The 17,927-nt window shown below is 38.5% G+C and overlaps 1 protein-coding gene across 1 annotated transcript; it reads right to left on the minus strand.

Annotated features, from left to right (window-relative positions):
* Window positions 1–10,691: 10,691 nt before the first annotated feature.
* pcdh20 (protocadherin 20) lies at window positions 10,692–15,001 on the minus strand. The gene is made up of 2 exons (XM_023424305.2): window positions 14,864–15,001; window positions 10,692–14,472 (listed from the first exon to the last, which is right to left on the minus strand). Exons 1-2 carry the CDS (start codon window positions 14,909–14,911, stop codon window positions 11,851–11,853), a joined length of 2,670 nt encoding a protein of 889 aa, XP_023280073.1. The 5' UTR covers window positions 14,912–15,001; the 3' UTR covers window positions 10,692–11,850.
* Between the last annotated feature and the right edge of the window lie 2,926 nt (window positions 15,002–17,927).

The raw sequence follows: 17,927 nt of genomic DNA on the forward strand, positions 1-17,927 counted from the left end.
TAATTCTTCCTGTGTCTGGTTATGTGGATTTTACAGTACAATTGTGAGCATGTGGCAAAGGTCAAAGGTTTTGCTGGAGGGCAAAAACAAAAACAGGAGAGCTACAGTATTTGTAATGAAAAAGTAAAGCACTTATTTAGAGATAACAGTCACATAATGTAAATAGAAACCAGGTCCATCTGTAAATATTAATACCGTTCACCAACATTTTTTTTGGTGGTATCCTACACAATAAGTCTAGAGGTATAAATGTTTTTGAAGGCGTCAAATAACTTTTTGATGATGACTGATTTAACATCTTGTCATGAATAAATCCTGACATCATTTAGCTAAATTACCCAGAGCAACATTTATACATTTAAAAAGCTTGATTACTGCTTTCCAAATGGCTTCATAAGCTATTTAACAAATTTATTTTTCTTTCATATTTAGTGGTATTCTTCTTTTAGCAGGAGTGAGTAGATTTGCTGTTGTAGTATCTCTTTCAATCTGACACAGCATCCAATTGTGAAAACAAAAGAAAAAGCTGATAACTGTTTGGTCACCTTCAGACCTCTTGCACGAGTTTATACTTAGTTCATACTTCTGGCTTCTCAGGCATAACTTGGCACTCGTTGCTAGTCAGAGATGTGTAAAATTGCCAACACAGAGACAGAAGGTGGAAATGAGTACAATTCCACATACACACTTAGTTATTGCCCTTAGCTACTGGTAAAAACAAAAAAGTCATGATCCTTTGAACGTTTGAAAGTTGACATGAATGTTTTAGCAACAGATGATCTGCAACAGGAATTAATCAGTCATGTTGAGTTGTCTGTCTGCTTACTGTGTTCCAGCTTCAGGGGTAAAATAAGACATTTATATGAAATGTAGTACTTGTGAAATTAAAGTGGACTTATTTATGCTTTTCTTCATTTTCACTTTTTTGGATGGTCTGCTTATAGAGAGTTTAAATAGTATTTTTAACAATTCAAAAGGTCAAAAATGATTAATTGAGATTCAACTGAATGTTGGTTGAGTGACATTTTACAAGTACTCTGCAAACTCTCTAGGTGGACTATCAAAATAAATTGTAAACATTTATATATATATATATATATCCATATTAAACGTGGACAAGTATAATTACTTTTTTCTTGGCATCCTTTTTGATGCTAGCAGGAGCAGGTGACAGGTAGTAAATTTAAGCATGTATGTAAAAGATCATCTTATGTTACTTTAACTGCTCTAACCTTAAATAGGCTGCACTGAGTACAAAAGGATCTTGTCCCTGTGAAACCATAATGATTACAATGATCCTCAGTGCTTTTTGGTTGATAATCAGGTTTCTTAGGAGGCAAAGGATAAAAATTATATCCATTCAAATTACAATAATGTATTGCAATGCCATAATACTGTTCCACAGGATTTGCATTCATTTCCCCCCTGTGTCCGTGGTTGAGAGCGATACAGATCAACAATCATCATTGTGGATTAACATTCACATGCCACCATTACGCTTGAATGTAGTGTAAATGATAGTTGCATATGAGTACTTTGAAGATAATGTTAATCAAAAAGAGAAATAACGGTGTTGGTCGTTTTATTTTCGAAACCTCGAATAAAACGAGCGTGCTTAATGATTGTTGTCTCTCTCAGCCAAAGATCAAGTAACATCAGCTTGTTATATAATGCCACAAAAACTGTTAGGGAGGAGTTTAGGGTGGATGGATTGACATACAAAGCATGTGACATCAATGCACAGTTAGTACGCTGTTACTGTTCTAACTAATAACCAGTTTGTTGTTGTTGAGGAGAAAAGAATATGAGTTAAATTTTCTGCACCCAGATTTTAGTTGCCAGCCCTGGGAGTCCAAACAGTGACTAATTGCCCCAGTTTTGTGCATGCATGCACACAAAACATTGAATCAAAGAGTCTGCGCAGACAAGAGCAGAATGATTGGACTCTAAAGTGGGGGATTTGATGAAGAACCACTTCAAAAAAAAAAAAAAAAAGACTCAAAACAGTTAAATGTGTTTAAATGAGAAACAAAGATGAAACAAACCCTTATGTACAACATGGTAGGTTCCATGAGGGAACATAAAATCAGCTGAACTGGTGCCATATGGCAGATGAGCACTGGCTACTAAAAGGAAAACCTGAGACCAAACGCACCACGTCACAAACACTTATCTCTCTTCCCACCTGTTCACCTGCCCAATTTTCCTCTCTGCAGGTCTTTTTGTCTCCGTCTGTAAGCCCTCAGTTTCCTTGCCTGCGGCTGTCAGGTTAGAAAAGACTAGCAGACTGCAGAGGGATGTGTTCCATTGCCCTATCATTACCATTCAAGCCATAGTGTGTGTTAGCACTCTCCTCTCAGGTGAATTTTGTCTTAGCAGCAACTCGTATTGCCTATAATGAAATTAGCATGAGATTTTAAGTATGTCAAGTTAGTTCATTGCCGGTGTATATCTCAGTGTATGTGTTTGTGTTATGTGTGAATGCAGAACCCTCCCTCTGCTCTACACCCACCTCCAAACATGGCTTGCCTTTTCAAACACAATGTAGCAGATCAGTGATCAGCATCAATCAAAGGGGGCAAATGAGAGAGATGATGATACACATTTATTTTCCCCTGAAAAACTGTTGCACATCTTCTTCACCAAATCAGGTTAACAGACTTAGTTCCCCTTGACAGAAGAGACGGCTTCCTGAAATGCATGAGTGGCTGATATTAACAAGGGGCACTCATCTGGCACTCCATTAACTCAGCCTGATGCTACAGCAGACAGCCAAGCAGTCAGACCATATAGGGCAACTCCCTTTAAAGCCTTTTACACTTCTTTTCTAGAAGTGAAAGAAAGTACATTTTACAGTGAATGGAAAAGGGCTTCATAGTCTCCTTAAATACTTGCTTTTCTCTGTGTGAATCATGCTGACATTTACAGCGTGACTTTTACATAATGAAGATGATAAAATCTAGGAGAAATGTTCAGATTTCTTATACAGGAATAGCAAGCACAGTCTGACAGGGATATTTTAGGATATTTGAACCTTTTCACTATATCAAGTCTCTTAAAGCTTATTGACACAGCACACATAATAACTAAATCAATCAACATACGCAGTTTCCTATCTTGACAGTCAGGGAGGAGTACACAATGAATAACTGAGTAAATAGAGTTGCGTTGATAATCCCACAGGAGTCCCTGAACACAATAGAGCTGCCGCTTGTATTCTGTGCACTGGTTATTCTGAACATCTGAGGTGCATATGAAAAAACAAAACAATTTACATTAAAATAGAATTAAAATTTTGGTCAGTTTTGCCTCCTCCCCTCCTGATAAAAACCATTTGATGAGCTCTGACTTTTACATTTACAAGTACTTGAGATTAGTAACAGCAGGTGCCTCATGTATTCCCCAATATGTTGGTTAACTGGAAAACATAACAAGTCCTTAAAACCCTCTGTGAGTTCAGGCCATCTGACATGGCCTAAGAAATAGTGGTCTGTAAACCCTAGCAGTCTTCGAAAACACAAATACTTTGCTTTGTAGTGAACTACCAGAGAAAATAATTTCATTAAAAATTCTTTACTTGTTAGTTAGTTCCCTTTTAGAAATCTGTTCGCTATCTATTATTTAAACACAAGCATCCACCAGGCATAAATACATGATTTTGGAAGCAAACCAGTTCAGCAGTTGGCGTGAATGAACGTCATTGCTTTACCGAATGGCTGCTCACATTTCAGTCAGGTTTTTTTGGGGATGTATTGGTGGTGTGGGTGTGGAGAGACATGCCCCGAAGGTAAGTGGCTTGACTTTCTGCTGACTTTGGCACATTATGCATGCACAACTGAGAGATCATCAACCCACAACCAAACACCAAGTATTAGATTAAAGGGGACTTTTAACTTAAATGTAATGTAAAAATAAAACGGAAGCACAGGTTGCCTCTTGTGAACTTACCCATAATAAATAATGGTTAAAAAAGGAAGCACATAATTGGAAAAGAAAATAATAAATTATCACTTTATGCAAATGATGCAACTGTGTTACTCAGACAAAAAATCCTTACCACTGCCGATGAAAGAAATTCAAGAATATTGTTAAATTTCAGCAGATCCAAGATTTAAACCTAATACTAAACACAGTCTTTGAAAATATAGGCTAAACATACAGGTTGATGTGATTCTGGAAATCTGACATGACATGAATTCCTTTGAAAACCTCTCTAAACTTAAATGACAAGTCCAAAGTTTGTGTATGTTGACAGTAATTGGTCGTTGTAATCATTGCTCCACTCCATACTGACTGTGAAGTAATGCCTTACTCACATAACCAACATCTCCGTTCTCATATAACCAACAACTCCACTGTAAGAAATAAGGGAAAAATCCCAGCTCTGTGCAAAAATACAAGCTAAAATTTAGCTGGAACTATACATTTATGAGGTCTCAGCAGTGTGAATTGGCCAAATCAATGGTTCACTACAATATGTGAACTGTACATCAGTGAAAGTAATGGAAGAAATTACTACATAGCAGCCCTGCCAACTGAAAGTGACTGGTTCATGCTTGATGTTAACTGTATCAGTACACTTGAGGAATGAAACCAGTTTATGTGTCACTTGTGCCAAACTGATTTAGACTGAATGACAAGACAAGGTCTTTCTACGATGGTGTGAGTGTTTGAAGCCTAAAGATAGAGAGATGTATTAATTCAAGTGATGCCAACAAACTATTTAGCGGTCCAGATGTAAGATGTGTGCATGTATTATAGTATCACTGTTCATTTAAAGATGAATTTGTTAAAAACTCACCTGTTGCTGACTACCCATTAACACCAACAATGTAGGTGCAACATCACATTGTACCATTGGCTCAAGTTGTTGAACCAATTGTTGTTGTATTGAGACCTGGTTAAAAACTGTGCTGCATTTTCATTTTCTTCCTGACTTGTTAAAAGTGCAAGGAATTTTTACAATGAAATGTGCAGCCAATACAGGTTTGTCCTGGAATAGTTCTTCTATTGTTCAGCACTGCACAAACATCAACAAATGATCATTTTCAATCCTGACTCCCTAATTAGGCCCATGACCTGTCAATTATCCACCAAAGGTGTCGCCAAGGGAAGAGCAGCGTTCCACATTTGCAGGATGCTATGTCTATGTCTGTTCAAAACAAGGAAGTGTTCAACAGTTACTGATGATATTGCTTACAAGAAGACATTGTAGAAAAATTAAAGATACAACTGTCTTGACTGGATGGTTGGCTACTCGCAATAACATGCATTATATTTGTGAAAATGGCTAAATAAATTCTGTTTTGCATTCAGTTTTTGTAGATATTTTCCAAAAGATAATTGTATTTGAAAGCAGACAATTGTATTTTGTTGAGGAAAGAAATGACACATAGAAATCAACATAAGTTAATCCAAAGAAATGTAGAATGGAATGGAAGCAAAGCGTTGGATATACTATAAATGATTGAAATACTTAATGACCATCTTGCTTTAAAGAATACATAAAAAAGTAGACAAAGTCCTAATTACCAGCTCTGAGTAACCGCATGTCACAGAACCTGGTCTAATATGGATGAAAGAAAAAGTTGAACAATGTTAAATTGTTAATAAGTGGGTCATGCTTAGTGTCACTGTTGGAACAGACTCCCTCAAGATGTTTAATGATGATGGCCTTGGAATGAATTGGCTGTTTACCAGGAAACTGTTGTACACTGACGCAGTGGTCTCTGCACACAGGCTAGTACATTAGTACAGTCTGGGTAATGTCTCACTGTGTAATAAACACATGAAAACATATTTCTTATCAAAAGCAGAAGAGTTGGCTAGTGCTGTTATTACTTAGAATAGTGACCCTTTTCTAGTTTATCCCATTGGTACCATAATCACAATATAATTTGGTGACACCGTTGAAATAGGTAATTAGAAAATCTTATTTTTCAAGTATACATTTGCATCAAAAACACTAATCTTTGAGCAAAATAGTTGTTTTTTTTTAGGCCATGGGAACAGGAACAACATCGTCCAAATGAACTGCCTTAGGGCTGGGATCGGAGACAAATACAATGGCAGGTCGGGATGGTATTAACTGTTCGCAGTTGTGGGGAAAAAATAAGTTGCTCGGAAATACATTGCTGCAGCTAATTCTCTGGAAGCCCCTCCGTGTTTTGCTGGGATGAAACTGGATGAAACTGAGAGAAGAATAGGGACGGAGGAAAAAAGGAAATTAGTAACGTAATCCACAGCAGGATCAAAAGAGTGTGATTGTATTATATTTTGTTGCATCACAGCAAATGAAAGATGTTTTAGATCAAAGGCAGTGATTTTCAGTGGGAGAATATGGAGATGCATTATTGAAAATGGCGAACAAAGTGTGTGTGTGTGTGTGTGTGTGTGTGTGTGTGTGTGTGTGTGTGTGTATGTGTGTCGGGAGGTTGTGGGGGTCGTATTTGATGTCATAACTTGGGAAATGTAGCCTCTCCTATTCAGCAGACCTGTGTAACCCAACCTTGGCCTCTCATTGTGTCTTTATTTGTTTGATTTCAAGGCAGGGACATTACAATAAAGCCAATCTAGAAATGGGATCAGGCTGTGGCTGATGGTAATTACTTGCTGTCTACACCATTAAGAATTTAATGTAATTTCAGATAGAATTTCCTGCTTTCCTGGACAGAGAGAGAGAGAGAGAGAGAGAGAGAGAGAGAGAGATAGAGAGAGAGTAAGCTGCCTGGCAACAGCATGTTTTTGATCATGCCAATAAAAGCATGTGAACTGAAAAATAAAATGACTTGAGAGAGTCTGTGGTCACTGAACTTCACAGAGCCAGATGACAGTGAAAAGTAGCAGATTCTACTAGGAGAGAAACATGCCGCATATTTAACTGCACAGTGACTGCATGTCACACACTAGAGGGCACATTTTAAAACAACACTGAATGTGACAAATAATTATCTTGACATAGCCTGTTATATATAGAAGACGCACAAGCACACACACTCCTAGTAAACACCTGTTTACTGGTTTTGCAATTTTCTTGTTTTCTGTATCTATTCATTTATTTTATTTTAATTTAATTTAATTGTATTTTTTTTAAATGGCATTATCCTTAACCTTCAACAATATTTGTTTAGCAGACATTTGTGAATGTATTAATAAAGTAAACTGTATCTTATAAAGGATCTGTATGGGTTTAAGAAGAAAAACATCTACAAGACAAAGAAAACATGTTTGGAAACCAGCTTGAGTTGCCAGGAAGTGCATGACCCCCCCCCTATGTATGACGTCTTATAGTCTTAACACCTCCTCTGCTCGAGAATGATGTATTTTTAATAAACTACAGATAATATGAAGTATGTAAGACTAATCCCCAGGGTCACAAAGAGTTGAAAAACCAGATTTAAGCCAATTCACCCTTCCTCTGACCATTCTGCCCTAGTCTGAAGATGGTGGACTGGCTGTCAGTGGGATTAATGCAACAGGAGGTGATCAGTCATGTAGAAAAGCTGTGGAGTGTCTCTGTCTGGGTGACCCTTTCCCAGCTGTTTCTAGCTGCTATATGTGAAAGTGAGATGTATCTAAATGACACTCTTGAAGGTTAAAAACAATTAACGTTGAGGTCAAAGGTCATGGTGAGGATTATGTTGGATAAAAAGATGTAGAGATAATATATTTGATACTGTACAATAGACAGTTGACTCACTGACTGCAGGACAAATTGCAAGGACAACCAACACACGCAACAGATTTTTGTACTCAGCAGTCAAATCTGAATTTTGCAGCATTTACCACTAAGATGTGGATACAGCTGAACTAAGAAATAAAACAAGGTGTGTTTCATTATCATTCTAAGCTTAAAAAACTCACTATTTCATGGTTCCCAGATGTTATAAACTAATGATTTTGGTGATATCCTGAATGTTTAGCTAATGCCACCATGAGGTTGACATTTGTGGTTTTAAGTAAAATATTAACAACTACTGGCTTGGTTGCCATTAAAATTTATCATACACATTCATGTTCCCTTCAGTGCAAATTGTAATCGCGTTGCTGATCCCCTGATTTTCTTCCTGGTGCCATTATATGGTCCAGATTTCACTTTGGCTAAAGAACAAATACTTGCAAAAACATTCCCATCATGCTCAGCTGTACTTTTATCTTTTGTGTTAGTAAGCAAATATTATGAGTCAACAGTCAACATGTTAGCACTGTCATTATGAGCCTGTTTGCAGTTTATGTTGTTGCTGTAGACCACACCACTACAGAACACTGCAAAAAACAGAAGGTGTCTAGGAACAGAAGGTATTTCTGCTGTTTTGTATCTGTATCAAAATGCACAAACTGTTAAAAAATATAACCACAATTGCTGGTACTTAAATTTCTAACCAACAAAATAGAGAAAAGGGGCCTAAATTATTAATAAAGCAGAAATAGTGTACTATTTCATTGATGAATTTCTTATTAATGCCTTGTTAATGTGAAAGTCTCTGCAACCTGTGTGGAAGAAATGTAAATGTCATGATCAAACCTCACCATTTATTAACTAGAACTATTGTTTATTATTGCACACAGGAGCATACTCCATCATTATAACAGCTGGGTTTAAGCCCTAATAGGCCTTAAGAGCTTGTATGACTGTTGTGTGTTTCCTGTTTCAACAGGCCGAGGGAAAATGACTAACTGAGTTGGAATGGGTGAAAAAGAAAACTGATACAGTGAAATAAAATCCCCATTGTTATTTCTGCAATTAATCATATGCTGTAATTGTTTGCTCAAAATGAAAAAAAAAAGTAAAATTGTACAGACACCTTCTTAAATTCTGTGTCACTTGGCTGCAAGCAACCATTGCCTGGGCAGCTGACTTATTTATTGTAGGCAGATATGGAATGCACCACAATGTATTGATTGAGTATTGATTCTGCTTGACAAATGGGGAGCTTTGATCATGACATACTGCAGCACCTGGCTTGCCAAGGGTACAGCTTTTTAGTCTGTTCCCACAGAAGGAAAAAATACAGAATATAATATAAATCCATATTTTTTTTCATAGAGTTTTCTGGATACTTTCCTAGGCAGGGAAGGCATTGCAAGAGTATCCACAAATATGCCTTAATCTTCAGATAAAATTTAATCTGAAATGATTATGAGGGCAAACCTTCAGAGCCGTTTTGTCAGCAACTACAGTGCTTATTTTATTGTTTATTGTTTTAAAAAAGGTGAAATTATCAATAAACTAAACTTAAATATTTCTTTCTTTCTTCTCTCTCGCCCTCTCTCTCTCTCGCTCTCTCATGCACACACATACACAAACACATTGCAGGCATGAACATGCTTACACGGTTTGTTCTCTTGATCTCAAACAGCCTGACAGACAACTTCTCAACCTATTCAAGATGTTGACCATATTGCAAGTCCAACTGCTCTTCCAAGAAATGTGTGTTGCTTGTAAATTGATAACACACGTCAGTTACAGTACACTTATTCTATCACATAATGCAAATGGAGCTCATTTCCTTCATATGTTGAGTTATTTTGGTGTCATTACAAAACCTATATTATTACCTGTCTTGAAAGACATTACTGTGCGCATATACATGAATGATTATCATCTTTCAGCCTATCTGTGTAAAGCCCAGTTTGGCCAGAGGTGATTACTGTGGATTATACTGAGCTGTTTCTAGCTCCTGACGTGCTCTGTGCTTACATGACGTGTCTCAATCCTGAAATGCTGATTATAACTTGAGAAGCTGCATGTGTGAAAAGATTTCTCAGCACTGGTTTGTTTGCATGCTTCTTGTTTTGTAAGAGCCAAAGCCGAACAGGTTTTAAAGGACATATGATACAAGGGAGTTCCTCACTTGGGAGTGTGCATAGTTAACAGGAACACAAAGAGAGTTAAAGCCTTTCTGTCTACACACCTTTCATAGCAAACACATAAGCAGGCATAGGGCAGAAAAAAACCAAAAAACAGCAGCTTTGTAAGGCAGAAGGCACTAGGGGTTCATGTGGTGGAAGAAAAAGCATCAAGACCACTTTCACAATTTCTTGGGTGATATTTCACAAGGTTATGGTTGCACTACGAGTACAGTAATGACCAATACCACTCAACAAAGGTGAGAAATATTTCTCAGACTAAACTGATTTGACTTCCAGTGTTTCAGACAGGAGCAGCTGTAGCTACAAGTCAGTGCCATGTTTTTCGTTTTAAGTGTGACTCTGGGTGTTAACTCACCAGCTCTGACCTTTGTAGGTGATGACAACAACACAGGCTCTCTGGCTTTTCATCTTTAACTGTTTCATCTTTATCTGAGGTACAGTCTGGTTGATAATTTCTACACCAGATTTAATCTTGTCTGAAGAAGATGCAATATAAATTTGACCCAGTTTGACAATGTAATTAATATTTGTATCAATATACTTACTACACGTAATGATTCATACACTACTGAAAGATTTTCTCACTGAATAGACCACATACCACACATTTGAGGGATATTCACATACAGAATAGCAGAGTTTGAATCACAAATAGAAAATTCTGAATTTTGTGTGTTTGTCAGTTTATAATAATCCAAAGTATAGGCCCGTTTTCTTGCTCTGCTTTCAAAGAGAATCCATATAAATACAATTTAAGCAGCATCAGAAGATGTGTAAACTAGATTTAGCTGTTGTTTGGTGATATTTGTGTTCATGAAACAACCTGACAACCAATCTGAGAGTGGATGCTAAAATAGATTGCACCTTCAAACCTTACTAAATGTCACATTTGTGTATATGAGATCTTATACACACACTTCTGAAAATTCATGCAGGTGATATCAATACAGAAAAAAAATCCAAAGTATTATAAAAAATAAAGCATCTTTAATAGTTACTTTGATTTTCTTTCACAGATACTTAGCATGTTTTCACAGACACATTGAAAATTGCATGATTGTATAGAGGAGGATGACATATGTATCTCAAAGCAGATGTATGACAATGAAGAAACAAATTATTTAGTGTGAAAATATGGGACTCTTTGCCATGCTGAGATGGAATTTGAAGGTTTTATATACAGTACACCATCGGTCGGCTTTCACAGGAAGTAGGGCATGTGGTTACCAACCATGGCTCTAAGACGTCACACAGAATTTTGACGACTGTTTTCAGATTCCGAAATGAATTGCCATGTTTGTTATGCCGAATGCTTTGACGGCATTTGTGCATAGTGTGCATAGAATTCAATGTATATTGACAGAGTGAGCTCTCCAAATATAACAGGATGACCCTGCTTTAAATAAAGTAATACATTTTGATTCTTGTTTCTACCAAATTTGAAATGTGTTTGGTTACTTTATTCAAGATGTATCCAACTTCCAAGAGTAATCACTTCTTTATGATGTTTGTAATTGTTACAGTTGGTGTAAAGAGATGAAGAAAGAAACATTTGCTGTGTCTTGAAATGTGTTTTGTCTTTTTCATACCAATGCAAAAGTTTTATATAAAGTTTTTTGTACAATATTTACATAGGACCTTAGATTAAGTTGCTCTCATGACTTTGTTATAAAGCTGTTAGTACTTTCACACCAATATTAATTCATTAATTACTTTGGTTTTCTGATACTTTACATATGCGTAAGTGTCATGGATCATAGAAATGATAAAAAGTGGAACAGAGGACGGTACTGTGTGCCCTTATCAATGACAGAAACTCATGGGCATGTGGGTCAAATCATAATATATTGCAAGTAATAACATTCATATGACAAAAGCAAAAAGAGCAACCTCATGTAAGAACTACACTTCTTACAGTGAGCTTTGTAAACATTCATGTAAACAGTGGTGGTTTTTGGAGGCGTGGACAGCTGAATATTAGATGTTGGAGATCTGCCTGAGCTTTCGGTTCACAACCTGCATTGAGTCATCCTTCATTTTTAAAGGTATTTCCACTTCTGATCTTTTCTTTCTGTGCTTTCTAAACCTCTTACAGCATATGTAAGATGTCAGTGTAACAACCAAGAAAAAAAGCCCCAGACATGTCACTGAAAGAGCAATGAGGACAGGCTGACAGGGGAAGAGCTCATACCTCTCCGGCCCCTCTGTCATTTGGCCAGTGTACCAGGGCCTCTCCTCTATCTCTATGTCAGCCTCTCTGGTCAGCAGGCTCTGGATGTAACTCTCATTGCTCACTGTTTCATTGACAAAGAAGTTAACCATGACAGTTGAGTAAAGTGGCTCAGGCTGACCATGATCACTGACCTTCACCAGAAGGCTGTAGAGGCCCCGGTTGCTGAGTTCCCTCTTTAATGTGATATTTCCTGTTTCTGGGTCTATGGCAAATGACCCTGGCTCGCCACCTTTCCTCTTAATGATACTATAGGCGATCACAGCATTCATGCCTGTATCTTTATCCACAGCGTACACCTCTGTGATTGATGTTCCTGGTAACGTATTGGGTAGCACTAGCATGTAGGACTGATTGGACTGAGGGAAGAGGACAATAGGCGGGTTGTCATTTACATCCAACAACAGCACGGTCACCATGGTAACACAGGAAAGCGTGGGCTCCCCACCATCGACGGCCTCAATCCACAGCTGGTATGTCCCTTGTTGCTCCCGGTCCAGTGATGTCTTGGCCCTCAGCGCCCCCCGCCCTGTGTCAATCATGAAGATGTCGCTGCCGTTGAGGATGGAAAGGGCCACCCAGCCATTTTCCCCAGCATCAGCATCCGTCACAGAGAGGACACCGATCTCACCGTACCCTGGGAAGTTCTCTGGCACGAAGAAAGTAAAGTCCTTATTGATGAAGCGGGGACTGTTGTCATTGCGGTCTTGCACGCTCACCACCACAGTTGCAATTGACTCCCTCCTGGGTGTCCCCTGATCCACTGCTCTCACTATGAACCGGTATGTCTCTTTCTCCTCACGGTCCAGTGATGTAGCCACAGTCAGGACACCTGTCACACGATCCACAACAAAGATCCCGGGGGCGTCACCTCCAAGGAGGTAGATGACTTCCCCTCGGCTTTCGCTGTCCTGGTCCGAGGCTTGGAGCTGGGTTAGAAAAGTGTTTGGTGGATTGTTTTCCTCAACAGATATTTCCAACAGAGACTGCTGAAACACTGGTGCGTTATCATTCTCATCCAACACCTGCACCTTCAGGAATGTCTTGATGACAAGTCCTTGAGTATTCTTAGCAACCACAATTAGCTCATATTCCTTTATCTTTTCATAGTCCAAGGGCTCTGTAGTCTCCAGCAGGTATTCATTTTTGAACAGCTGATAGGGACCAAGCCTGAAGGGACCAGTCCCTTCCAAATAACAGTCCACCCTTTGGTTCATATCAATGTTTTTAACAGTAAAAAAAGCAATTGGAGAAAAGGCTGGCTCAGACTCCTTTATTGTGACTACCCCATCTTTTTCTGGTGCAATGTACCGAGGTATGACAGCAGGGGGTCCAGTGACAACTTTGATGATATGGAAAGTAACAGTGGCGACAGCAGGGATACAACCAGGTCCGTTAGCCAGAGCGGTGAGTTTGTAAAATGTGGCTGTGACAGTGTTTATTTTCCCTGCTAGCTTGATCACCCCAGTGATTCTGTCCAAATGGAACAAGCTCCTGGTGTCCCTTGGCACACGTTCACTGTAAGCGTAGCTGATCTGAGCATTAGCACCAAGGTCAGGGTCAAAAGCATGCAAACGTGCCAAATGTGCCCCTTTGGTAGCATTCCCATGCAGAGTGACATTAATTTGTGACTCTGTGAATTGGGGGCAGTTATCGTTCACATCTGTGATGACAATTTTTAAAGTAGCTGCGCCGAGTAGAGGAGGGGTCCCTCCATCCTCTGCAATGATATCTGTAATGTATTCAGACTGTGTCTCTCTGTCCAAGGCCTCTGTCACAATGAGGAAGGGTGTGAGCTCTCCTCCCTCATTCTCCTCAACATCCAGTGTGAACACACCAAAGTCGTTAACCAGCCAGTAGGTCTGCACTCCGTGAACACCCAGGTCCGGGTCAACTGCAGACTGCTCCACTGCATAACGAGCGTTGACGGGCGTGTTTTCAGGGACAGACATACAGATCTCATCCACGGGGAACTTTGGCCTGTTGTCGTTCACATCCTCAATTAAAATCTTAACTTTTATGAGCTGAAAGTACTGCTGAGGCAACACAAACACATCCAGCGAGAGGACACATCCCTGTCCCTCTGCGTTATCAGGACAGAGGGTCTCTCTGTCAATCTCTGTAGCAGATGTGTGAAGCTCCCCCGTCGTATTATTTAGATTCACATACTGTTCACTGACCTTCTTTTGCGAGAGACTGAATAAAAAGGGGGGCTCAACTGTGAAATCCAAATTTAAGTCTACTCCAATGGCCCCTATGAAGGTCCCCCTGGGTAATCCCTCCTTTATCTTATAGACGAGCTCTTTTGCTTGGCTGAAATTTGCAAAACAGGAAAGAGGGCTGGTGTAAAGCAAGAGGATGCACAATCCCTGTAATACAAGATAATTAAAGATAATACAGTTTAATGAGAAAGTTGCAGAATAGAATGAGGTATTACTGATTATGAACATTGAACATTATTATTTTATTATAGCTGATGCAGAGCTCTGGCAGTGGCAACCATGAATTGAACTGTAATCATTGCAACTACTGTAATGCTCATTATGATGATCACTGTAGCCAATCAATCCATGAAATTAGATTTGTTAGGACATTAAAGTTTATTTAAGCATAAAAAAGACATGATAATTAAAACAGTATAGTGTAGAGGTGGGGGGTGGGGGGTATTCATGTCTCTGCCTAAGTCATATAACGTTGTATTTGCAGTATCATAAAAGGTAATTGCAGTTCTCTTAAAGTGAAGTTTGTCTGTAAACTTACCCATATTCCTCCTCTTTTGCTAAGGCTGGGGTGTCTGCTGTTGAACATGTTTATGTCCTAGTCCAACACTTTCCACTTAAAGCAGTGAGAGTGGCAGTTTAAGTAACCCAGGCATTTTGAGCGTTGAGCAGTGCAGACCTCTGCTGAGTGCTATGGCTTATTGCTATCTGACTTGAACAAGTCATTCATCCAAGTGCTGGCTCAGGACACTCCCACCATATGCAAATCAGTCCCTTGTGCGAACCAATGAGAGCCCATGTGCACTGGAAAATCTACTTCACAGATTTTATTTTCACACATGCTATCAAAGCACATTGACTGACACACACACACACACACACACACACACACACACACACACCTGCACTTTTTTATACACACCCATGTTGTCACAAGCAGCATACCTTGTATTGCTGTGGTAGAGTGAAAGCACATGATTAACAACTGGGCTTATAATAACATGGTAGACTAAGCAACATGTAAAATAGCCACTGCCCAGAGATTAGTTTAATCCTGCATTGGTTAAAAAACACTACAGAAAAATGCAAATGTATAATGATGTAATGATGCTGTAGGCTATTGTGTTTCTGATCACAGCTGAACATTGATTTTCTGAATTTATAGTTAGATAGATAGATAGATAGATAGATAGATAGATAGATCGTATATAGCCTATACTGTATATCAATTAATCAATACAGAAATCATGAAAATATCATAAACAAAGACAGCAGAGAGGTGATCTTGCCATCATAAGTGGTGATGTGGTCTGATTCTGGATTGAGCCTTTAACTAAATCAACCCCCTAATCCCCATGTGTTCTAAATGCCGGGCCAGCTGTTTGCTGGGATTGGAAGCATACTGCTCAGAGAAATTGAGTGATTGAAGTTCTCTGGTGGATGGAGACAGTCACACACACTCATTTTGTCAAATATTGCATTAGACCTTTGCTGTCATGCCTCATCATAAAAGTCTAGTGGATGGACAATACTGAGGCCTAAACTTTATAATACAGTTCTTGCAGTTGGTTTCTTATTCGGTGAGAAGTGTTATATAGAAATAGATCAAATTTCTTGTAGTTCGATGAGGTATTTTGCATGATATACAATGCATTTCAGTGACATAGCCAGACAGTATATTGATATGGATCATTTCCATTTCCATCTTGCATCCAGCATCCTGAGTTGTTTTAGTCCATGCACTAAGCTCTGAAATATTTCTGTAAACACAGACTGTAGGCTCAGTAGACTGGGAGGCAGCAACAGATCAGGGAAATGAGAGTCATTTGAGAGCTGCCTGCAGAGTGCAGACGGTGTGAGGTGTTCAGCTGTTGATCATCAGTGAAGAGTCAGTCTAGAAAAGAACAGTTACATTAGATGGCACAGTAGAAGCATAGTTATAAGTATTTAGCTAATTAAGGTCAATTCATTCGCTTTATGTGCTCACATTGTTTTTAAAAGAAAAAAAGCAGCTAATTGAAATATTTTTTGCATGAACCTATATTGTGCACGACCAAGATGGTTCATGTATTTGCAATACAATAATCACATTTAAGATGTAATTATTTTGTATTTGAACTAATTTCCATTCCACATTTTCCCTGTCCCTCAGCCTGTTGCTATGATACTGAGACGAGCTGAGAGCTCACAGATGACAGGTGACAAGTGGGGACCAACAGGCACATAGGTCACCGTATCAGGTTAACTGACATATAGAATCACTGGCCTTTGTGTTACAGCTCTTTGTCATGCAACTGCCACAGAGTAAATAATGTAAAGCCAACCATAGCCTGCAACGCCTGACACATTTAAAACGTTGTCTCACACATGCACAAGCTGTTTTATGATCCAGGGCCCCATTTCACCAAATTTGCAACATAGAAGTTGTGATCTGCGATATGAGATCATCTCCACTCCTGCTAATTTTGACACATGCAACCTGTCAAAACAAACACCATTCTTGTGGCTCATGCAAGAGCATTGGGAAGCCCTGTATGACTCACAGATGTATCTACAAAGTATGAACCAAAGTCATTTGTGATGCTGCCACCATGTGTGATGTAAGCAGTATCTTTATTGCATCACTGAGTTGAATGAAAAAAATGCTGTGGAATGCATCAATTTCAAACCATCTTGACATATTAATATTAATTTGTGTTACTGTATCTTGTATTTGTATATGTATTTGTATACTCTACTGATTCAAGCCCAGCCAGTTTGACTTGATTGGATTAAGACAGCAATACCCTGGTTTCTAATCTGGCCTGTGATCTTTGCTGTATCACACTGATTTCTTTAGTTTAATCTCTATTTCACTCTCCTTTTATTTTAGAAAAAAACATCCTAAAAATATTTGAATCTGAAAAATCTAAGTGGTTATTAAATAACTTTTTTGATTTTATATCCTCTGCAATATTTGTAATTATTTTCTCTTTAAATTTCTAATGACCAACTCAACAACTTGTCTTGGTTTTTTTTTTAGCTTTTTTTGTGTGGATTCTCAAAGTTAACAGTCAACATTTAAAATGTGTTGGCCAGACAAAAAAACTAAAAAATCTACTACTACAAAGGTTGAATGAGGCCAAGAGGCAGTATTACTTTGGTCTTAATTACATCATTTGCTGCTCTGAGTCTGTGTGAGATGAAGCAGCGTAATCTCTGCCCAGATTTCCAAACAGATGTCCTGTTAACCTTGGTCTTTCCTTTTAATCAAAGGACCGCTAAGCTATCTTGATAGCTACAAGACAGCTCCATGGCTGTTAAGTCAGTTGAACATGACCACACAAAAGTATCACATCAGGAGATACAGTAACTTGAAAACCTCTTTTTGGAGCCTGTGTAGAATCATTTGGGGGGCTGTGTCAGGAGGAGCAGTGTCCCAAAAATAACATCTTGCATGCATCTGAACAAATATACTTATAAAGAAAAAGATTAATAATAAATAAAAAAGACATGTGATACTTAGTTCTCAATGAAGTTTCCTTTAGGGTCATACTGTGTAATAAGTCTCACATTGTCTAAGTCAGTAAGTCATCAGTATAATTGTGTAGATGCTTGAGAACACT

This window comes from Seriola lalandi, unplaced genomic scaffold (genome assembly GCF_002814215.2).
Source record: "Seriola lalandi dorsalis isolate HSWRI2012SDOR001 ecotype SW California unplaced genomic scaffold, Sedor1 jcf7180002054735, whole genome shotgun sequence".
NCBI classification, from domain to species: Eukaryota; Metazoa; Chordata; class Actinopteri; order Carangiformes; family Carangidae; genus Seriola; species Seriola lalandi.